The following is a 24,774-nucleotide window of genomic DNA, read 5'->3' on the forward strand; positions in this document are numbered from 1 at the left end:
TAACTTTAAATTAAAATAAGTGGGCCAAGAACACTACCCTGGAAACACCAGAGATTACATTTCTGTAGTCACTACAGTGTCCACCAATAACTACTCTTTGCAATCTATTAGTTAAACACTGAATAATAATACTGAGTCAAGATCCACAAACTATCATCTGATTAAGTTTAAAAACAAGAGATTTACGATTAAGTAAAAAACGGCACTAAATTAAAGAGCAATCAAGTGTATTTCATGATCAGAGGATTTCTGTACAACACTGGTGAAGAGTGCCACAGGCACCGAGGCTCTTGCTAAAGCCAAGGGATAACTAATGAACCGATAATCGTTTTCAGCATAAGTATTCAGATGTCTTGCCAACAGATGTTCAAGAACTGGAATATCTGCAGTAATCAGCAGGGTCAAAGCTACACCAATCTAATTTACCTGATTGTGTAACAAACTTGTTCATTTTCAATTGAAGCATAAACTGGCTCTTAATTTGCTGTAATTATTCCAAGCCAAATAAGATCCATTACTTTTCCAATAATTACAGGATTCCTGTTCCTACAAGCACACTACAATTGTAGGTCTTTAATACTATAATTCAACACATGAGAAGCAATGCGCCCATTTAATATGTTGACAAAGCTATCATCTACAAGACTATTGTCAATTTCTCAATGACCACTTAAGAAGTAACAGATCACTCAAAATTCTTTTCCTGAGATTAAACAATTTTTCAAGGTTACAGCACATGAAGTACCTATTGTTCAGCTTTAATCATTGAAGAAACTAAAGCATGATTTTAAGTCCCAACTGGAGGACCCACAGCACTGGCTATAACAACAAGAGACTTTGTGAGTGGTCTCATTTATAATTTGCTCATAACCAAATTCAGAAGTAAAATCAAAAGCTCTTGGGCCACCCATGGCAAAAATGGAAACAGCATTCAACAATTCATTATATTCCTCTGGTATTTCCATTAATCTGTGACAGTTTCAAGTTTCATTAACATTATATCGTTATACCAACAGTTTTTCTTACTTTAAATTTTCTCCCTGCTGTCGTTCTCAAAATATTTATCATGACTATTCCATCTCTACCACCTGTGCTAAGTATTGTATAATATATACTGTGCATGATGTACAGAAGCTGAATATCACCATCATCATCAATGACATTTTGACATAATCAGGGTTTTCCTTTATATTTTAGACATTTTCAATTCTCTCTACTCCTCTGCTTGATGCACTTTCAGCCCAAATCCTCAGGTGGTTCAGCTCTCAATCTATTCCCTTTACTCCTCGTTTTTTCTGGGTCCTTCAATTGGTGTCTATCCTAGTGGCCCTCGTACTTTCTCCTCACATGACCAAACCATTTCATTTTCTGAGGTCAGGGTTTATTTTCCATACAGCAACATCAGGGTGAAGTAAAGCATGATAAGATAAATATATGTGGGATACTTTTATTTGCTATAAACAATCTTGATATGATATGACATGACATGATGCTAAAAGCAAAAATGAAAGGAAATTGCAAAATATTTAAAATGAGAATCAAATTAAAAAAATACTAAATGTATACAGTCGTAAGATTCTCTCTCTCTCTCTCTCTCTCTCTCTCTCTCATTCTTTTAAAACAAGTAAATGTACGTCTACTAGACTATCTACACTATACTCTGTTTTTTTCCATCTGTCCAACCGCCTGTGGTATTTTCGCATGGTAACACTGTGTCCCAGGCTTTAAATAGTTACGCTATGTGTAAGTTTTAGTTAAATAAAAGGATATCTGGGTGTACATTGCAACTGAAAAGTGTTTTAATAATTTATTGTATGCGAATTACACCGTTAATATTCGAAATAGGATATTATTTAAATCCCGGGACGCAGTGCTACCATGCGCAAACACCACAGGCAGATGGACAGATGAAAAAAAAAACAGAGTATAGTCTACCTACAGACATTACTCTACATAAAATTTACACAGTGCAGGAATGACATTAGTAAATAAAATGCAATAATCTTGCTACAATGCTATAATCACATCAACTTACCTCTACCAACCTACATACGTATTCCTTGTTACTAAATACTACTGAATTTGATTTTTACTGGTTGAATATAAAAATAATCCCTAGTTCATTTTCTATGTGCCTTACGAGAGTGGACGGCTTTAATTCAGGGGACTGACTAAAATAATAATAATAATAATAATGACTTCATAATGTCTTATTCATCACGTTTATTTATTACAGTACGATGTTTAAAACTGAAAGTCAGTAGAGCAGCAACACAAAAAGAACTCCATTCCACTGAATGTTCATAAGGTTTACACAACAAAACAAGGCTACTTGCAATCATCTACAGCTAGTTAGGAACATACACATTAAATCATATTCCAATAAAAACAACAAAGTGAGAGCTCAAAAATAAATTCATAAATTAATAAAAATCACATCACTTTCCCACTGAAAATAGGTGCACGTGATCTTCCTTGATATTGGGAGATTCACATATTGAAAAGAGTTCTATTCATCTGATAACCACAGGACATAAAAAGTACACTGTCTGAGGCATCTACCCCTATGTTCAACCTGCAAATTTCCTCAACTGCATATTAATTACAAGGTACCTACAAGTAATATCCTTCTGATAATGTCATTCACAATGCATGAAGTGCTAAGACAATATGAAAGCTAAAGAGCTATGGTTTTAATTATAAGACAAGAACCACAAACTAAATTACTTCTACCCCAACTCTTTCACAAAACTCAATCAGCATCAGATTCTAAGCCAGCTTATATGTGTAACAATGCCCTCACATGATTTTACATCTTACACTTCATATTTTTCAAGAAACAGACATGGTATATACTTTCATTTAGTACTTCACAAAAGGCAGAGAGGATTAACTATGGAAAGTGTGGTTGAGATGCCCTTGCACAATGTCTAACAATAATAAGTTATTTTCAACTTCCAGATTTTTTAGTAATAGTAAATTTATTTTTAGAATATAGATAAAATCTCTGAAGACTTGAACAATATTTACTGCACCTGAGGTTAACATCCCTCTTGTATCTCTACGAAATTTAAAATATAACAAACTTTGTAATATTCTGTGAGGAACTGCAATAACAAATATACCATACCTTTCAAAGTACGTACTTAATATTAAAGAATCACAGAAAAAAATTATATAACTAGGAAAGATAATGCTGAGGACAAAAACTATCAAAAACATCTTAGTGCAAGAAGAGGACTACACTATTTTACAAAGAGAATGAATCATGAACCCTTCCCAATACCCAATACATAACAGTAACAAAAATTTAGGGACTAATACATTCTTACTATCACATAAAAGTTACAACTACCACTCTAGTTGAATAGGAATAAATAGTTTATGATACTTTCTAATACATTAATGGAAGTAAGAGGCTAAACCTGAGCAATGCCCATCAGTAATTGGATAAAATGCAATCTATTTCTTGTGTAATATGATGTCTTTTATAAAAACTGTATTTCATGCCTTGGTTTCCTTCAATGTCATTGGGTGCATTTTTTATATTTTTTTGCTAGTATTGTGGAACAACCTCTAACTACAGTATGACTGAACGCCAAAGCTATTTGTTTTTCTTTACATTAATACTGGCGAAACTTCCTAACAGTACCTAGCAATTTATCGCTCATAACTTGAACCTCTTTTTCTAGCTATTATTTCCTTTCACTTTACTCATGAAACACAACTCATAAATTACTGCATCTCAAAATACTATAAAGATACACCAGCAATGGAAATTTAACCTTTATGTGTAATTATATCTAGTATTGGAAACCATACCATAAATAAATATCTCATTCGAAATGTACAGAAATCACTTAAATAATTCATTTATGTATAAGATTTACAGTTCTCTTGTTAGTTCAGCCCTCACTAGCCATGAGATACTAATTGCTTAGAAAACTATCACAGAATAGCCATAAAGACTCATTTCTTCTTCCATGTGCACCATCAAAGCTTATCACTCATAGAAGAATCATGTAAAGCTTATCCACTGTGCAGCAAGGATACTAGTCTTTGAGCATTTTACTTCCTTCTAAGTAAGGCAGCATACTCTTGTGCTATATATCTTAATTATAGATTAGTAATAAAGTACTGTGTACTGCTCTGTGGTAACATATCTAATGAAATTTAGTTGCAAAAACAAGTTTCTGTTTTAGAAAAATATTCTGTATTAAATATAAGCCTCAAAATTTGGAATAATTTGTACTTTCTGAATTCCAAAAAGTGATATGGTCCAACAGAAACACATAATAGATATTTGTCTTTGGAATACAGCTTATGCTAATGTTTGGTGGAATGCAATCCATCAAAAACTGAGCTACCTCAGTAAAAGCATCATAACCAAGGAAAAGAAATGAACAGATAACATAAGCATGAGACCGTCTTGACCTGATGAAAATGGTCGAACATTCGGGTTGCCAGGCACAGCAATGTAAGTGGGCCCTGCACCTTTATCCCCTGAAGGCAAAAGATCCAAGCTAACTGACACTTTCCCTTCATGTTGATCCTTCAAAAAGGTATACAGATTCTTCCTAAAATCAGGGTCAGGTTTTGGCTTCCAGTGACCACATCGAGGGAAATCCTTCGGAACTTTTGGCAGCATAGAACGTTCACCGACTTTGAAAATCAGACCCATCCCAACCTCCACGTGGAAGCTAAGATGACAGTGGAAGAGCCAATATCCTGGAAGATACAACCAAGCCAAATTGCAAACAACTATTAACTGGAAACTGGACGGCTGTCAATTTTCATGAGCAGCTCAAGAGACTGAGTTTCATTAAATGTACCAACAAAGCCAGCATCTAGCTGTTAATGAATAATAGATATACTTCCAAAGAATCTATGATTTTTATATGGCTTGACTTGTCTATTCTTTCTTTTGTTAAGTTTGGGTTATATAATTACCAACAATACACATATAAGTACTTGAAAACTACAAGTGTGGTCATAACTAATAGCTAAGACATCCCTGAACAGTAATGATTGGAAATTTAAGGAATCTAAAACACAACTGATCAATTTTACTGTGTTTTTTAACTGAATAACAAAACTAGAGAACTCAAACAGATACAATTTGCATGCATTCTTCCAAACAAAATAAATACTGTCCTAAAAATTCAAATAAAGTATAACTACTGCAATTTTACTAAGGACAAAAAATAGTTCATACTTTTGTGATTTACTCTGCTGTTTATTAATTATACTTCTATTGTTAATTTCATGTAATTAACTCTGCTGATACTAATTACTTCTACTATTTATTCAACAAAAATCAATGTCAAATTACCTGGATTTTTTGCAATAAAACGAACGATAGTATAGCCTCCATCAGGTACGGTCACGGTATCTTTCGTGGGTGGATGGTCAAAGTTACGTTCCAATAATCCCTCCTCATCCAAGTCCTTGATCTGGAGAACATAAATATCTTTTATTAGCAGAGAACTATCAAAATGGTAAAATGGATGCCTCCTTTTCTGATATTTCTTAGAAACCTGTTAAACAGGGCAAATATTCTCTTGAATTATTAAAGTATAAGCCATCTAAACCTCAGATTCATATTGCTGCACTAAAATCTCAAAAGGCTTGAATGAAAGAATGATTTGTTGTAAAATGAAATAAATTGAAAAAGAGCAAAAACTGGAGCAGGAAAAAGTCGAACCTTCCTAGCCAACTTGTGAGTATACAAATTAAAATGTCTTTACAGTTCTAATAAATAAAGAAAATATTTTCCTTTATTTTCCACTTAATCACTGAACTGATTCTATATATAAATACTGTATGGTATGTACTTGTAAACTAGCAAGACAGCGAGTTTCTGATCAAGATCATTTACATAATCTTACCGCTTGTAAAGTGGTGTTTTCACCCAATCTTCCCATTCCCACAACTTTAAACGTATGACCATGGAGATGGAATGGGTGGTTGGCCCAGTACACAAAACCTGCAAAATAAAAACATACTTTTGTTATAAATGAAAAAAAAAATCATTTTCACTGTTCTCAAGAATTACAGTACTGAGCGCCATTCATTCCAGTGTCAAAAAAGATGCATCATAAATATCAAAGAACTAGGGTAATGTAAATATCGACTGATTTCACTTTCCATCATCCCGAAAATACACCACAACCACTTCAAAATCATGCAAGAAGGAAGTGCATGGGTGAGAACTGTAGTTTTGTAGTGCGTAGTGTTGCAAATGTTTTCCCCCTTACCACAAAAGAAAATAAAGTGTGTCAAATATACAGCACATAAAAATTGACACTATAAATAAAAAGTACATTATCACTAAGTTCACTAAACAACACTCAAAAAAAAAACTACCAGTTTCAATACAAAGTATGTATACATAATGAACCTAAAGGCCAAACATAAAAAACCAAAGTGAAATAAATTCCAAAACTGAAAATGGTTACAGAAACTAAAAAACAACAATAAAAATGAAAACATATTCCATGTTTGTGTACTTGTATTATTCATCACATACAGACTCAGAAGTACAGTACACAAGAACCACATTCATGCATGTGCTAGAACACTCAAAAAAAAAACAAAAAAAAAAACATAAAAACAAAATAGTACCTTCATCCACCAAAATGAGCTCCACAAGGCTGTCCTTTTCAACATTCAGAACATGAGGGCAGTAACAAAACTCCCCTTTACAGTTTGGCTTAGATGTGTCATTACAGAAGGAGCTATACTCAACGTCATCTGGCTGTGATAAGGGGGGAACGTTGGGCAATCTCAAGCTAATCTCATTTATCTGGGGAATGTAGACCTGGCGTTGCTTCACCACTGAAAAATTTTGATGAAAGGTTATACATATGGTAGTAGCAAAATGAATTTTATGGTATAGTAGGACTGCTACTGTAAGATCCTGTACAAATAAGTATTGAACAATACTTTTCAATCAGTTCAATACTGTACCATACGTGAAAGTATTCAGTAATTCATGGGTTCCTCACGAAATACCTTTATTTTATTCTTAAAACTCCAAATCCCAAAAACAAATAAAGACAGAGGTTATTAAAACATTTTAAAATTTACTAACACAACCTTGTAGACAGAGAAGGAAAGATATCTATTCATAAATACAATATAATTTGAAACTCACTGTTGTACAATCAAAATTATTTACATAGTCTACATGCAGACAGACATAACAAAACTGCATGATGAAAATCAAGAACTAAGAAGGCTTGCCTATCAAGAAACTAAAGATAGCAAAAATGCTGCCAGTACAATTTAAGAGCAAAACTAGTAAAGAATTTTGACTGACTGACAACAACACAAATTACTAGTGGAAAAAACAAAGCAACCCAGTAGGGAGGGTGCTGTTTATAGCATACCTTCCACAGCACACAGTGTGTACGTACTGTTAAGTGCTCTTTGTGACATTTCTTTTTTCCCTTATTGAACTGTTTCCTCCCCTTTACATTTCATTCATTGCATCATCTCGAAATTTACACGTTCAACTTTCACTTACTTTGCTCCATTCAAAATCAAATCCTACAAGTCTATAAAGCAGCACTACAGCATTACCATATAAAGACTAAATTCTTGAACAAAATATGGCTCTTACCTGACAAAAATGGGTAGTACTCTTTATTATGGAAGAGATAGTTGTCCTTGTTCTTGAAATCATAGTGAAGCCAGAATTTGTGGTCTGGTTCTCGAGCAAATGAATCATCTTGATCAAGAGAACGCATTTCTGCAGCAGTGAAGAAGGTACCGTCACCTGGGGCTGCATTTAGCTTGTTTATGTTCTGTAAAAATCATATATCTTTTAACTAAACTGGTAAATGACAATGCATTTCATATCGCAAATTAGATTTTGCTCTAGCTTACTGTTTTATAATACATAAATACATTTCAAAGAACAAACTGTGAACATCTACCATTTTAACTTCATATTAATCATAAACATAATTCTCAAAAACACCAAATCAAATAAATTTGAAAACCTATTCCATGCCGCCATTAATGGTACTTTGGTAGTATACGCTAATTTCTACATGGTTTGCTCAAGGAGCTGTAGTTCCCTTGTGCATAAGGCAATGTTAATGTAACAACAGCTTTATAGAAAACTTACAAAGCCTTCTGGGATAGTAGATTCATAAGGCACGTTTTCCAAACTATCTGGGAAACCTATAGCACCTTCATACCTCATGACTGCAACCTGAAAGATAAAAGCAACACAAGGTAATTAAACACATTTTGACAAGAATCCTAAAAACAAACATGGATGAAGAAAAGACCATTTGAGAGTTCATACAAAATTTATACAAGACAGAAGAGTGTATTAATTTCCTGTCTTACCATATAGTACTGTAAAATAAAATAGTACTGTAATGACAAAATGTCAGTGATTATGATAAAAGCTGATTTTCTAGTCATTCAGTTTCCTGCTGTCCTGGCCAGCAGCCAGCAAGTTCAATGTTCTCACTGATAAGGCAAAGTGCTCAAATAATAGTGATAACAATAATGATAATATAACTACCATAACATTTTAAAGCAGTTTAACAAGACTACTGGCCAATGTCGTGAATTCACTGGGTCCATCTCTATTTATTGTTAAGAAGCACTCAGAATTCAAATGATTCTTTTTCACAAACCGAATAACATAAGAACAATCACAAAGTATGATCTCGTAAATACACTCAAATGATTTGAAGGAAAATATAAATTTTTATTCTCATCAATGAGACATTTCTGTTTCACTGATAATCTTAAAATGAAATCAAAGATCCAAGTGCCAAATTCAAGGTTGTAAGACCATCCCATAACCCTCCACACTAAATTACAGGCAGTCCCCCGGTTACGACGGGGGTTCCGTTCTTGAGACGCGTCGTAAGCCGAAAATCGTCGTAAGCCGGAACATTGTCAAAAATCCTAAGAAAACCTTACTTTTAATGCTTTAGGTGTATTCAAAACTATGTAAACTGCATTCTTATTGCCTTTTTCATCAAAAAAATCTTTAAATATTGATTATTTTGCATTTGGTGTCATATTTCATATGCCAGATCAGCGTTTGTAGGCGTCGTAACTCTGGAACATGGGTCGTAACCCTGGAACATGCGTCGTAACCCTGGAAATAATGTCTGATGAATATAATTGAAAAGAGTCGTAACCTCGGAACGTCGTAAGCCGAGACCGTCGTAACCCGGGGACTGCCTGTATAGCAAAATGGAAATATGAGACTCACTTGATAAGCTGACTTGAACCGTTCATCACAATCCAAAAGGCCTTGGAATTTTATCCAATACGTTCCCATTTCCTCAGACGCATTGACGACAAAATCCCATCTCTCCCCACCATATATGGTAAGAGAGTCCACTGAAAAAGAAAGTGAATAAAATTGTAAACAAACATTATGGGAAGTCGGTAATCATTAATCAGGTGAACTATAATGGGTAAGCCAGTTAGAAGCATTTGTATTTTCTCAAACGGCACATTTACTATAGAACCCTGATATGAATAAGGGGAAAAGAATTATATAAACATGTGAAAAGGTTGGCATTTAAAACTTGATTAGTGGAATACTTTATACACACGTGGTCAACCAAGTAATACCCAACATTCAATAAACCAGAATTCATAAACTCATTAAAATAAGCTCTCTCTCTCTCTCTCTCTCTCTCTCTCTCTCTCTCTCTCTCTCTCTCTCTCCTCTCTCTCTCTCTCTCTCTCAACTATATTGTTGGCACATGTATGAAACTGAACCTTTAGAATAGATGCTAAACTTTCCAGGAGGCATATCTAAATTATAATTCTTCCACCTTGGAGATTGAAAGATGCAATGTGGTAAAACTAGTACACACAGCCTCAGAAATACTTAAGCCTCAATTAACAAAATAAAAAAATAATGAGTGACTCAAAACACTCTTACCTTGAAAGGGTTCAAGAGGCATGCCATCACTAGCAATAGGTATTAGAGTGTGGTTGTCCACTGAAATGACAATTGGGCAGTTTTGGATGCTGTTGCTGACTGCTCTCAGACGATGACGATACCCCTGAAAGAAAAGGGATAGATTCCACTAATTAATATGAAGGCAAAACATCAACTAAACAAGTAAGTGCAAAACACTACCTAAAATCAAAAGTGCCTTTCCATACAATTCTATCACTAACTTCTAGATAAATAAACACTAAATTTATGATGTGGCATAAAATTGTAAATTTCATAATCTAAAGTGCTTAGTGCTAAAAGGAATTGTTGTAACTGAAATAACATTTACCTTTTAAAAATTCAAAACACTGTCACTTTTGTTCCAGTAATGCTACTGGGATGGAATTGATAATGATGGTGAAAGCTGCTCTTTTAAATTAGTACATATATCCCAGTGTTCAAGACATTTGTCAATGAATCTTGACCTTCTAAATTTGATGAATGATGCAAGAAAAATGTTCTGATAATGTTTTTATGATGTAATGATGATGTCTCCAAAGCTTTAAAACTTCTCAATTGGAAATGCCCTTCATGATGTAGGTATACAAAGGAAGCATTGTTTTGTGTTAGTTAATGTGTTCTGAAACATAAACATAAATGAGTAATTGAGAATGATGACTTAAGTAAATAATCTTTGAGTTACTGATCTCTTTTCATGTCACTGTTCATGCTTATGTTTATTTCATGGTACATATCCTCAGGCATATTATGCTATGACCTAATTCCTGCAATATTAATTAATGACCAATGAGTCAAGTTGAGCTGAAAGTAAAAGTGAATGAAAAAAAAAGTGAATGCAAAGACTTGGACGTTTGTTATTCATTCAGAACACCAAGCTACTTTTGCTTGAATAATAATAATAATAATAATAATAATAATAATAATAATAATAATAATAATAATAATAATAATAATAATAATAATAATAATAATAATAATAATAATAAGAATAAGAATAATAATAATAATAATAATAATAATAATAATAATAATAATAATAATAATAATAATCCCAACGAATGAGTAAAGGATAGCTCATGAATAAGTAATGATTCTAAACGGGTAAAAAGTATAAAATTAGTAAAAGAAAAAATTGGAATCATATGCTATGAATCTTAAATACCAAGAACTATTTCACACCAATATCTATCATGTATTAGTAATGAATGTTCATGTGCTCATCCACTCTTCATAAAAAAAAATACACAATACAAATAAACCAGTTATCACAGAAATGAGTAATTAATTATAATGAGTAAGCGCTATAAAAGGAACACAACCTGAATATAAGTTGTTCATCCTAAACACTGAGAAGTGGTTCACTCGCATTAACAACCTAAACACGTCAGTAAAATATGTTTACTGCATGAGGAATGATGAATTATGAGTCCAGTTGAATAATCAATATAAAATTACCAACATTCTTGAAATTTCTGGCTATCACCCATTAATAAAGACACTTCCACTCCATTATTAATAATCATACGGCATGAGACATGAACAAGTGCAGGTACCGCATGAAGAAAGGAGTGCAATGTGCCCAGAAAAAGGTTTTTGCTTTTTTGTCAAAAGCTTGGGTAGAATTTCATTTTATTATTAGGTACTACATAATTAAATCCATGATTAATAAGCTAATATGAAGGAAAATTATAAAATCAACGCAATAACTCTGATGCTTTGGCTTTTAAATGTAAAACCACTATCTCATTCTAATAATGATCTATCTCATTGAAGCAGTGGTTTCAGTGGCATGCTGATGGCTTTATTGAACTCTTGTAGCATTATTTATCTAAGACTTCCATTTCATTACTATAGTTTCACTTCTATATTAGTATTGTCCATGGTGATAAACGTTAAGTGGGCATCAAGTTGAAAATAGCATAGATAATAATCAACAAAAAAGAATTTTTATAGCACATTCAGTTCAAATTCATTTCCCCTTATATGAGCATCACTTATCATAACCTTTGAGCACCACACTTCTAATGTTACTCGAGGTTCTTTGCAGAGTTCCTTCTGCTACAAGTTATTTCAATTTCTGCCTTTTGCCTTCCAATAGCTCTCTTTAGTCTCTCCCATTCTTACTATCACTTCTTGAAATTTACCTTAATCCAGTTTCCATTTCTCAATTAAGAATAAATCTATCAGGAAACAGCTGGTTCTTTTCATTTGAATTATCTAATACTGAACACTACTTTATTACTAGAGATTATCATTACATATTTGATTTACTGTTTATAAGAGAGAGAGAGAGAGAGAGAGAGAGAGAGAGAGAGAGAGAGAGAGAGAGAGAGAGAGAGAGAGAGAGAGAGAGAGAGAGATCCCTTGATTGTTTTCCAAACAAAAAAAGAACATTAACATCACCTCATTTTATAAAAAAAAATAAAAAATAAATAAAAAATAAACTGATTTCTACAAGAAGAAGCAAACACTCGTAACATTTTTGCTCTAGCATTAATTACGAACACCCAAAAATATGATCAAGCAGATCTCTCGACTAGAACATGCAATGAATACAGTCAATATAATGTTATGACATAAGTATACCTTATTAGATTCTCCACAGGTACTGTCTACTTGTTACACAAGTGAATCACGTGATTATATACATCACCAAAAGTATGGTTCTCGTTTCCATAGACTTTTTTGTTACATATTATCACTGATGACCTCACTACTTAGTATATCAGTCTTGGGGGATTTACTGTGTCCTATTTTGCCACGAAATGAAATCTGCTGCTGCCTAAATTTCATTATTGTACTTTTAAAGTAGTTTGATGCAATTAACAGTGAATGAGTTATGTTTTTCAAAGTCTCCATTGTCAATATGATTTAATGAATATTATAAAGTATATGCACTCAGAGAAGGAATATTTCGTACAGTAACTCTAAATTCTCAATCATTTATTTACAATCCCTTTACATTCATCCCACTTTGCTGTTCTCAACCCCTTCAACTTTATCCTTCTCCCATTTCTGCTCTTTTTTTACCCCTATCTTTAATTAAGAATTCTTTAGCCAGCCTTATCACCAAAGGTAGACCTTGTATCAATAGTATCCCATTTGGCTAACTTTCACTGTCTCATGATATCCGTATGTCAGTCAGGCACATCGTGTACACGTGTCTAATACCACTGCCATTCAGTCAATGTATGTCAAAACAAAATGCATGCGAAGTTAAGTTGTGACATTGCATATGCATGATTTCAACACCTCTTCACCTTCATTTCAGGCTCAGTTCTTCACTAAAACCTCCACCAGAGTTACAAATATCAAAAGCTTTGAACTTTGAAATGAAGAGCTTCCTCTCTTGAACTTACTGGTTTCACAATGATCTCCTGTAGAGGAGCATAGACTTCCAATCCGTCCTTCTCGTGTATCATGTGCTTTCCTCTTCCGTTCACTAAAATGTTGTATGGCTTGTTTTCATGCTGTAACAAATAATAGGCTAAAGTGCAATTTGTGACAGAAGGGTCAGATTGAAGAAAAGATGGTACAAAAGGAGCAGTACTAAAATAAAAAATAAAATAATAAAAAATAAAAACTGTAGACCAACAGTTTCAAAATTGTATAAGAATATTACAAGAACAAAAACAAAGAATATTTCAAAGAAATTATAAACTGTATGAAGCAGGTAGCAACCAAACATTTGGAATGAAAAATGTGACAATTCTGTTCAGCAAAAATAACCGAAAAATAAAAAAAAAATAAAAAATCGAATGGATCTTATTTAGATCTGCTTAAAAAGTTACCTCTGTGTGATGGTGATTGACGAACTTATCAATGCCCAAACCGTCCATCCAGTCTGTGAGAATGAACATGTGGCTGAAGTCGTCTATGTCGTAATAATCTTTCACAGGGTCGTCCTCCACTGGCTCTCTGACCACAAGGGATCCGAACATGCCATCGGTTCTTTGCATACCTAAAAACGATTAGGCCATTTTAGACTATGTGCCAATGACACGCAAGAAGCTGTGTATGATGCTTATACACAAGTATGTGCAATTGAATATATACATCAATAATATAAAAAAATTAAATCATATTGACACAAGATGGGGTATGCACCAACGACCAGCAAGAAATCATTGGAACGAGGACAATACCTGAATGCGAGTGCCAATAATGAGTGCCAGCGTTTTCTGCCAAGAAATGGTACCTGAAATGAAATATCACATCAGTTCATCTCACTGATGTACTTGCAAGAACAGAGGGGATTACTGTCCACTGTGTTTATTTTGTATTACGTCTCTTTGTGGACAAATTTGTACTAATAATTTTATATGTTTTGTCAATAAAATAACTAACTAACTAGTACATGGAGAAATAAAGGCGAAATACTCAAGATCAATCATTCTAAGTAACTATTCAAACACCAGTATGCATAAGGTTTCATACTTAAATTCACTGACGCAAGATACTTATGTAAGATCGATGTTTATAACTACATTAACACGAGAACGCACGAAAATTCCTATTTAATTTAACTGAAGACAGTCACCAAGATTTCATCATTTGTGAGAGAAAGGAGGAAACGTAATAAAAAACAAATGTAAAGAAAAGAAAATAATTTAGCAAACAAGTCAATGGAATTAAAAAATCATTTAAGTAACAAAGACGAGAAATAAAATAAAATTTTATTCTACTAGACAAACGGAAGCTACAGTTTAGAAACATAAGACTGAGCATACAGTTAAACAACCCAGTCTTTTCTAAAACACATTAAAAGAGGTTTCATCTGAGAAACAAAGACAAGGAATTTAACTTTATCTCTTGAAATGAAGTAGGAAAGGAAACACAAATCGTTTGCGTAAAAGAAAGAAGAAAAGGTACACAAATAGTTAATTTACTGAACAAACGGAAGCTGCAGTTCATTAATACGAGACTGAGCATATATAGTTAAACAACTCTAAGCCAAATCACGAACACCTGTCAACCAATAGCAGAGCCATATATAAGGTAAGGTCATGGGCAACAAGGAGGTTCTTCCTTCTGTTACCTGAAGGTGTTCCCAGCTGGAATGGGGCACTGGGTAACGAAAGGCACGCCATCCATGTACTGAGTGCCGCTCTGGTGGATGCCATGCCAGTGGATAGACGTGGAGTCGCTCATTAGGTCGTTCTCGACGTCCACGATGATTTCGTCTCCGAGGCACACCTGAAATAAATGAAGATTTAATGCCCCTGTCCTGTTGAGTCTCCAGCCATCTGGCATACCTTTGTAATTTAATCTTACCCAGAGTTATGGCCTTGTAATTCATAAATGTCTTTTGTAACCTTCCTCATTATACAAAGAAACGAAGAATCTTCCCGACATTAATAAGCCATATATATATATATACATACATATATATATATATATATATATATATATATATATATATATATATATATATATATATATATATATATACATACATTATATGTAAATAAATTTCTTCTGTTAAACAGGATATGTCTCAGGTACAAAAGGCCTATTAAAACACTGGTTTATAGCTAAGGACTATATTTCGGTGGACTAGCTTCCAACCTTACCAAGCTATATATATATATATATAATTGATATATATATAATATTATATATATAATATATATATTATATATATATATATTATCATATATACTATACATATATATTATATATATATACATATATTATATATATAGCTACATATATTATATATATATAAATATATATATATATATATGCAATCTATATTCATACAAACACCACACAGTTCTTCCATTCACGTTTTCTTATTCCTTTCTTCTAACCATTTAGGTTGAGAGACAGAGAGACAAAGAGACAGAGAGACAGAGAGAGAGAATGGACGCCTGAGATCATTATCTCAGCCAGCATCCAATTATGCCTGGAAGTTACTAAGGACAACGGGGTCCCGAAACCAAAGGTTCACACTCGAGCAATCAATCTGAAAATACTTCGTAGATGACAAAGGCCGAGGCATTGTATCTCCCGGTACCAGGAACCTCCAGAGCAGCGCAAAGATTGTCCTGCACGGCATATCATGCGTGAGAGACTAACATGCATCGAATACAGGCAGTGTTCGCCCATCTTTTTTTACTGTTTTCTGTGATTTTCGAGTCAGTCTGAATTTACAAAAGTTATTATTATTCATTCCTGTGGAAGACTGGTTATATATGACTGATGAAAACAACAAAGAGGAGCTTTGTTTACGTAACAGGTAAGGAAGCCGACAAAGAGATGCGTGGCTGCTATAAGGGAAAGCATGAAAATATTCTCTTCTGGTTCGTAAGTTTTGTAAATGATTGATTTGCAGCCAAAGCTGTTTTACGACAGTAAAATAATTAACCCAAGATTTGTGACAAACTTATACAATTCTTGGACGATAATTCCGGTCAACAGCAATGTTTATTGAAGATTTCCTAACCAACAACTTTGATTGTTGAGGGATTCTAACCCAACAATATCGCTTGTTGAAGACTTCTATCCAAAGATTTTTATGATCTGAAGACATCTCTAACCAGGTGATCTTTTCTTTAACGTCTAACACTGTCTAGCACAACCTTTGCTGTCGTCATAAAGACTTCAAAGTGTTCCAAACAAATAACCTTCGAAACGATACATCTTAACGCATTCCACACCCGTCTAGGCCAATACTTCATAAGATTTCTGCCTTTTGTGCCAAATACAGCTCCTGACCTCTTCCCTAAAACTTCTCACACATCTTTCCAACAATAAACACCGCTCCCGGACACCTTTCTAACTTCCCTAAACCCCCAATGCTCTTCCTCTATCAATCCCTCTCTCATTAAGTCTTATTATCTCAATCAGGACTCTAACAATCTCCATATATAATGCACTACATGATACGCCCTCTCTCATAAGTCTTACCGTCTCAATCAGAAGTCTAAAAATCTCCATATAATGCACTACATGATACAGTGTCCCCCTTGTATTCGCGGGGGATGCATACCACACACCCCCATTGCTAGAATCCGCAAATAGTTGAAACCCCTTTAATAAAAATACTTAAAACTGCCTATTTTGTTGATTAAAACACAAGAAAAACCCACTAAGAATGTTTATACCTGGTTTTTATAATAGCTTTATCACAAAAAAGTGCATTTTATGATGAAACTGATTAAACAAATAGGAATATGTGCATATTTTTCATTGAAAAATACCGTGAATAGACGCATTTTCCGCGAATAAAGGGGTATATGTTCCAGAGAGAAATCCGCGAATAAGGTGGGTTTCTTGTATTACAGTCTTATTATTTCTATAGTCCCTTCAACCTCATTGGAACCTTGACTTACATGAATTGCAGGCCCTGGGAGTCTGCGATTGACAGTCACAATGGGCCTCTCAACTCCGTCGGCGGCGACGCAGTGCGGACGGGCGCAGTCCGTCAGGTTGAACGGACAGTCGTAACAGGCCTTGCTCATCGTGATGTACCATTCTACCTGTGGGGGAAAGGAAGAGGAGAAAAAAGTAGTCGCGATGAAGTACGAAATGGTCACATAATAATAATAATCATTATTATAGCAATAACTGGTGTATCATTATGATAATGCCTTCTAAGGCAACCAACTCAAATAAACAATATATATATATATATATTATATTATATATATATATATATATAATATGATATAATATATATATATATAATATATATATATATATACATATATTATATATATATATATATATATATATTATATATCTATATATATATAATATATATATAATATAATATAGATATATATAATAATAGAGCCAAACAGCCTCCTCACACATAAGAGACCCTGTAACATATGAGTAATCTTAATGTATCAGATGTCTGTTGTTTTTCATTTAGCCCTATATATATAAAAGAAAATGCATGTTTACTATATATATATATATCGTTCCATCACTTTATTTCTAACTTTCCTGTACTAGAATAGTGCTTGCTTTGGAAGACAAGCAGATAGACCTATAGAAAGAGATAGACAGAGTCACAGTAATACCACCTTACCTCCCTAAGGAACTGCCTGCAATACTTACTAAGTCACTTCTTTATATAATTATTGTTATTATTATTATTCCAACAAGCGATCTACCCTTCAAATTTGAAGGACGAACAGATAGTTTTCGACTGGATTTAAACCAAACTACTCCCATGATAACCTATACTCTGTTTTTTTCCATCTGTCCATCCGCCTGTGGTGGTCGCGCATGGTAACACTGCGTCCCGGGCTTTAGATAGTTACGCTATGTATAAGTTTTAGGTAGACAAAAGGATATCTGGGTATATATTTGCAACTGAAAAGTGTTTTAATAATTTACTGTATGTGAATTACACTGTTAACATTCGAAATGGGATATTATTTAAAGCCCAGGACGCAGTGTTACCGTGCGCAAACAACACAGGCGGATGGACAGAGTATAGGAACATTTATAGGCTAAAACTCACCTTGAAATGGTAGTGGCACGTCCTCGTGTCCTTAGGCCGACATTCGCGGGCACACGGGTGGCTCAGGTCCTCCAGAGTCTCCTGCGTCTCCGACAGGCTCTGAACAACCGGTTCTGTTCGTAAGAATAAAGTTACGTCAAGAGGAGGAAGAAGGGAAGCAGTTGGATTACAGGTGAATAAGCTATTCAATAAAGTGAAATTGTCTAGACTTTTTTTTATTTAGTTTTTTATTTACTTATTTTTTTTTTTTTTTTTTTTTTTTTTTTTTTTTTTGGACTGGTGGTTTCTACCGACTGGCGTCACACGAGTAATGGTCAAGACACGAATGAGTCCAAGAAAGATTGATATCTTCTCTTCTATGAAGAGATGTATACATTTTTTGCAAGTCCCAAGATAAGGCTAACATAGAAAAATATTAGGTACCATATATTCATATATATGGTATACATATGAACAATATACAAACATGTATACATACGTAAATATGCATGCATAAACATCCCCGGCGCACAATTGATATACAGGAAATTATTATTATTATTATTATTAAAGTATAAGTGACAAATTACATCATTAATAAGCAGGTCTACAAAAATATAGGGGAAGAGACATATTCTGTGAAGCAAGGGCTCGTGTTGGCATGTGGCCAACCTTCCTACTAGACTGGCTGACTGTGGAGGTAGGAAAATGGGGGGGGGGGGGGGGGGGGTGACAATACAAAAAGCTACCAGGATCTTCAGCATTATGGCAAAAGGTAAATGACTATGCACTTTTTAATGCCTTCTCATCTTTATGGTGAAATCATTCTGTATAAAATCCAGAATATTTTCAATTATTATTATTATTATTATTATTATTATTATTATTATTATTATTATTATTATTTATTACTTAAAGTTAACATAAGAATGGTAAATACAGGGTAGATTTCCTTTTAAAAATAATTCTATTATTATTATTATTATTATTATTATTATTATTATTATTATTTATTATTCTTATTATTATTATTATTATTATTATTATTATTATTATTATTGTTGCTGGTTGTTTGATGTGGCTGTTCCACTACTACTATAAAACTACTGCTAATGCTATTTCTATTTAATACTCATGGAAGTCAAAAGTCAAAAGCAAGTCAAAAGTTTACCTATGCGTGAAAATAAATATATATAAAAAAAATAAGAGATGATTACAATGAGGGAAATTACTGAAACAAAATTACACCAAGAAGTAATTGTGTGTATATCTATCTATCTATCTATCTATCTATATATATATATATATATATATATATATATATATATTATATATATATATATATATATCTCATTCACTGACCAGAGTAACAGAGGTTCAATGGGACTTCACAGATTTTCTTCATCTTCTTCCATCCCAGGCCGGGATTTGACTTTAGGTTCTCTCTCTTCAGAGGGGAAATAAACTAATGCAGTGGTTCTCAACCTTTTTTGGCCCATGCACCCTTTCACATTCCCCAACCCCCTTTTCCCAAAACTTTCTGCCTCAAAAGGAGCATTCCAAATAATATGCAACATATACTAACAACACAAACACACCACAAGCTAACGAAGTTGAAGCCCAACGCGACCTCTCAGTAGTGCGGACCACTACGTTTTGTGTGGTCTTAGAGGCCGTTGGAGCCTGCCAAATTGTGGTCACAATCCCCCCCCCACAAAAAAAAAGAAAAAAAAAAACAACAATGAAACCCAGAATTGGAGAATTTCCCCCTAGTTGAGAACCACTGTACTAATGCTTCTACAGACCCTCTTCTTCTCTCACTGCAGTGTCAAGTATAAATGTAAACCCTATATTGGTCATTTTCATTGAATAATTCTAGCACAGAATGATATTTTTGTCTGGGAACCACCTGACAAATTTTTGTTTGTTTGTATGGTGTTTTTACGTTGCATGGAACCTGTGGTTATTCAGCAACGGGACCAACGGCTTTACGTGACTTCCGAACCACGTCGAGAGTGAACTTCTATCACCTGAAATACACATCTCTCACCCCTCAAGATAATTTCACTATAAAAACACGCCACTAAGAAACCCCTCTCCTGCCATCTGTTGGAACCTTCCCAAACCATAAAAATCTCTCTCAGTACATTCCCCCTCGGGCTTATTGAAATTGGAATATAAAACTTAGAAGCCCTGGGACCTGCAAGGTCATTCAGCGCTGAAAGACAAACTGAGGGCAAATGATGTTTGAAAAATGTAACAGGAGTAGCAGCTGCACTACGAAACAATTCTTAGGAGATGGCAGACAAAAGTTAAGTATATCTTAGTTTTACCAGACCACTGAGCTGATTAACAGCTCTCCTAGGGCTGGCCTGTAGCATTAGATATTTTTACGTGGCTAGGCACCAATTGATTACCTAGCAACGGGACCTACAGCTTATCGTGGGATCCGAATCAAATTATATCGAGAAATGAATTTCTATCACCAGAAATAAATTCCTCTGATTCCGCGTTGGCCGAGCCGAGAATCGAACTTCGGGCCACCGGACTAGTATAGCCGAGTCCGAAAACTACTCGTCCAACGAGGAACTAAGGAGATGGTAGAAACTGAGATGGAAGGAAGCGAATGTGAAAGGAGGTAGAGAAACAAAGGAATGAAAGGGGTTGCAGCTATGAGCCATAGGAACGCCGTAAAGAACCTATAAAGCAATATCTGTAGTGCACCGAACTGCACTAGACCCTTACGGGGTCAAATGGGCTCATTTTATTATGCGAGTCCATTGGAAAATTCCCCTAAGTCTTCTAAGGACCTGACAGGTTACACAAACACAGAGACGCATCTGACAGCAGTATTGCCAATTGGTATGTGTTTACCCTCCAAACTGGGTATAAGACTTACACAAAACCGGGGAAATAAGTGAAATTAGCGTATCTATTTGTAGTATATATACATATTACAGAAATTTTATCATTATTGCATTACTTTGACAACTAGAATTCATGGAAACAGTTTGTAAATGCATCGGCGTATGTGTGAAGCTCCACTAAATTGGCAACGATGGACTCCTGGATGTCTAACGTTAAAGGGAATCCCCACCAGTGCAATGAGTGGATAAATATACATTCCAGGTCAATATGACGTCACTCGTCGGTCACGAGTTCCCAAGTTCCCGAGTCCCCAGACCGGCTCCTGGGAACCCGTCAAACCACTTCCTCTTTCACTGCCGGAATGAGGAAAATAAAGACCTTTAATTAACCCCTTGGTCCTTCGATAGGATGCTGTCTAAATAAGAATAGTATGCAATCTCAATAAGAAGGAGCTATAGGAATGCTGAGGATTTTTTTTTATCTTTTTTTTTTAATTTCAAAGATATATTTAACGAATACATCTGCTGAGACCCGGAAAGGTTAGGGTATCACCTTCCTGATCTAAACCCAACTAGGAGCAAAAGGAACCAGATGATTTGTGTGTGTGTGCAACTGTTGTTGATCTTGCTTTACGTTTATGAGAAATACGACATAGTACTAATATATATATATATACACACACATATATATAATATATATATATATATATATATATATATAAATTCCTTTCCTAAGTATTATTCATCACTTTCTACTTTATTCATCGAATCTCAAAAAAATAAAATAAAAATATAAAAATAAAAAAAGGCCCTTCAGTGACTCTCTGCCCGCCCGGTTTTCCCCCCAAAAAATCTCATGACCTCTCCTCCAAGTGCTTGATCAGTCACTCGCTCCAGTTTTTCTTCTTTTTTTTTCTCTCCTCCAAGTGCTTGATCAGTCACTCGCTCCAGTTTTTCTTCTTTTTTTTTCTCTCCTCCAAGTGCTTGATCAGTCACTCGCTCCAGTTTTTCTTCTTTTTTTTTCTCTCCTCCAAGTGCTTGATCAGTCACTCTCTCCAGTTTTTTCCAGTTTATCTTAAATAGATGTGACATTTCGTCATTTATTCTTCATTTGAATTGCATTCAGAATCTAGGCCAAAGGCCAAGCTCTGGGACCTATGAGGTCATTCAGCGCTGAAACGGACACTGGCGGTAAAAGGTTTTGACAGGTGTCACAGGAGGAAAACCTCAAAGCAGTATAGCACTAAGAATCAGCTGTTTGGAGAGGATGGAAAGTAAGATGGAAGACTCTTAAAAGAGGTACAGTAAAATGAACGAAAGGGGGTTGCAGCTAGGGGGGCCGCAGGGATGCTGCCCCCTATGGGGGTTCTTAAATTGGAGACAAGTTAAAATCACATCTCATCAACAAAATTCTTGCTATTTTTCGGAACTCTGTGATGAGTCTCTTCCGGTAGGATTTTGATATAAAAAAAAAATAAATAAATAACAGAAGCAATCTTTGATATAATATAAACTTCATACATTTGTATATGATGTACCTTACTTTCGTATACCATATGGCAATATCTTTTCAATCTTCTATAATTGATCTCTTTGTTAAGTGAATATGTTGAATGCCTGTTTACATAAACATAAATGCGACAAGTACATAATTAATCTATTTCCAAAAGCCGCCGTATAATTATGTCAATATCTTTTTAATCTTCAATGGTTCATCTATGCATTACATAAATAAGGTAAATAATCTGCTAAATAGACAACCGTGACATTTACACGATAAATAATATCTTTTTGAACGCTACCACAAAATATCTACGCATGCAGCAAATGCTGGTTTCCAGAGATTCATGAAAATGTATATATATATCCAAATTACAACCAAGGAACCCATCTATCAAGAAACACTAGAACAGCTCAGGACACCTTAAAGTCACTCCAAATCTTCACGCTTCAAATACAAGTCTTGTATTTTCAGATCTCGTATCCGGTGGGTAATCATGAATATCCTGCGGTTATCTGCCATCTTAAAATAAATAACCCGCTGCATATTTTACAAAACCGGTTAAGGATGGAAATTTCTGCTCGATAAGTTCCGAGACGGGATTTCGACGCTGGTGTGGTTTTCGAGGAGTCCGGTGACCATGGTCTAATAAAGACCATCCCTGTGACAGTTGGAAAGCAGCCAACCTTATCCTTAAGAAACGTCGACCATGCCATGTGGAAATATTTTGACCTCTTCCGCTACAGTTTTCTATCACTATTTAGAAAAATTGTCGAGAAAGTTTGTTCAGAACATTACATAAGTAAATATTGAGTATTCGTTTGAAATTCGATTAAGATAATCTGGACCATTTCGATAACCTAAGAATTTCGCTCTGAGTAAAATATTTGGAAGAATATGACAGGTCTTATAAAGAATTGAACAGGATATTACAAAAAACCCCTTGGGCATGTGGTTGAAATGGGCAGCTAAAAGAATGTTTAAGGCTGGACACAGGAAGTACAGTGGTTTTAAATGTATCAAGAAGCAATGGTAGATAACTTTCCTTAGCATTTCCGGGCCTGCTACCAAATCTTGACAGAGAGAGAGAGCGAGAGAGAGAGAGAGAGAGAGAGAGAGAGAGAGAGAGACTACCCTAGAACACTGATACCTTGAATGAGAGAATTATGTACGTATATTATGACTATACTTATATAGAGAGAGAGCGAAATAGAGCAAAGAGTGCAGCCTTCATGAAGCCCTGAAACGGAACGACCACATACTCCACAAAAATATAAACTACTGTACAGTGACAAAATGATTACAATCAGACTTGTACGCTAAAGCAGAAAACAGGGATTGGGGAAGCTGTGGGAGACGTAATTCCACAGGGTAAAGGAAACACTAAACCTACGTAGGTAATCCGTCGCTCTGAGAGGCACAAATCGACCATAACAGCAGTGTCAAGCGTGGACAGAAAACTTCCTCATTTTCATTCAACCCAGGTGGGTTATTTTTTATCGATATTATTCTGAAAACTTTCATACGTTTCGATGCATTTCATTTATTTATCTATTTATTTACGTTAAAGAGACTTAGAATATAAGATGTGATGTATGTGATTTAATTTTTTTTTACGTTAAAGACACTTAAAATATAAGATATGTATTTTATTTTATTTTTTTACGTTAAAAAGACTTACAATATAAGATATGATGTATTTAATATTTTTTGCGTTAAAGAGACTTAGCATATAAGATATGATGTATTTTATCTAATTTGTTTACGTTAAAGAGACTTAGAATATAAGATATGGTGTATTTTATTTTATTTGTTATGTTAAAGAGACTTAGAATATAAGATATGGTGTATTTTATTTAACTTTTTTTTTTAAGTTAAAGACTTAGAATATAAGATATGATGTATTTAATTTTTTTACTTTAAAGAGACTTAGCATATAAGATATGATGTATTTTATTTTATTTTTTTACGTTAAATAGACTTACAATATAAGATA

At 34.3% G+C, this 24,774-nt stretch overlaps 1 protein-coding gene across 4 annotated transcripts in view; it reads right to left on the bottom strand.

The window, feature by feature from the left end:
* Positions 1-698: 698 nt before the first annotated feature.
* The window catches only part of LOC135213077 (uncharacterized), a 62,182-nt gene continuing 38,106 nt past the window's right edge, over positions 699-24,774 (bottom strand). For 3 of the 4 annotated variants that reach the window (XM_064246932.1, XM_064246933.1, XM_064246934.1), the window contains exons 3-16: positions 18,432-18,544; positions 17,290-17,436; positions 14,991-15,148; positions 14,098-14,150; positions 13,744-13,913; positions 13,312-13,422; positions 9,932-10,055; positions 9,248-9,378; positions 8,135-8,221; positions 7,625-7,808; positions 6,625-6,837; positions 5,889-5,986; positions 5,333-5,453; positions 2,223-4,728 (exon numbers count right to left, since the gene is read on the bottom strand). In XM_064246932.1, coding sequence (XP_064103002.1) covers positions 4,364-4,728; positions 5,333-5,453; positions 5,889-5,986; positions 6,625-6,837; positions 7,625-7,808; positions 8,135-8,221; positions 9,248-9,378; positions 9,932-10,055; positions 13,312-13,422; positions 13,744-13,913; positions 14,098-14,150; positions 14,991-15,148; positions 17,290-17,436; positions 18,432-18,544 — 2,075 coding nt within the window. In that variant the 3' untranslated portion in view covers positions 2,223-4,363. Of the gene's footprint in view, positions 1,369-2,222; positions 4,729-5,332; positions 5,454-5,888; positions 5,987-6,624; positions 6,838-7,624; positions 7,809-8,134; positions 8,222-9,247; positions 9,379-9,931; positions 10,056-13,311; positions 13,423-13,743; positions 13,914-14,097; positions 14,151-14,990; positions 15,149-17,289; positions 17,437-18,431; positions 18,545-24,774 lie in introns of those variants that run through there. The other variant, XM_064246935.1, reaches the window with a different exon arrangement.

The sequence above is a fragment of the Macrobrachium nipponense genome, chromosome 42, assembly GCF_015104395.2.
Source record: "Macrobrachium nipponense isolate FS-2020 chromosome 42, ASM1510439v2, whole genome shotgun sequence".
Lineage (NCBI taxonomy): Eukaryota > Metazoa > Arthropoda > Malacostraca > Decapoda > Palaemonidae > Macrobrachium > Macrobrachium nipponense.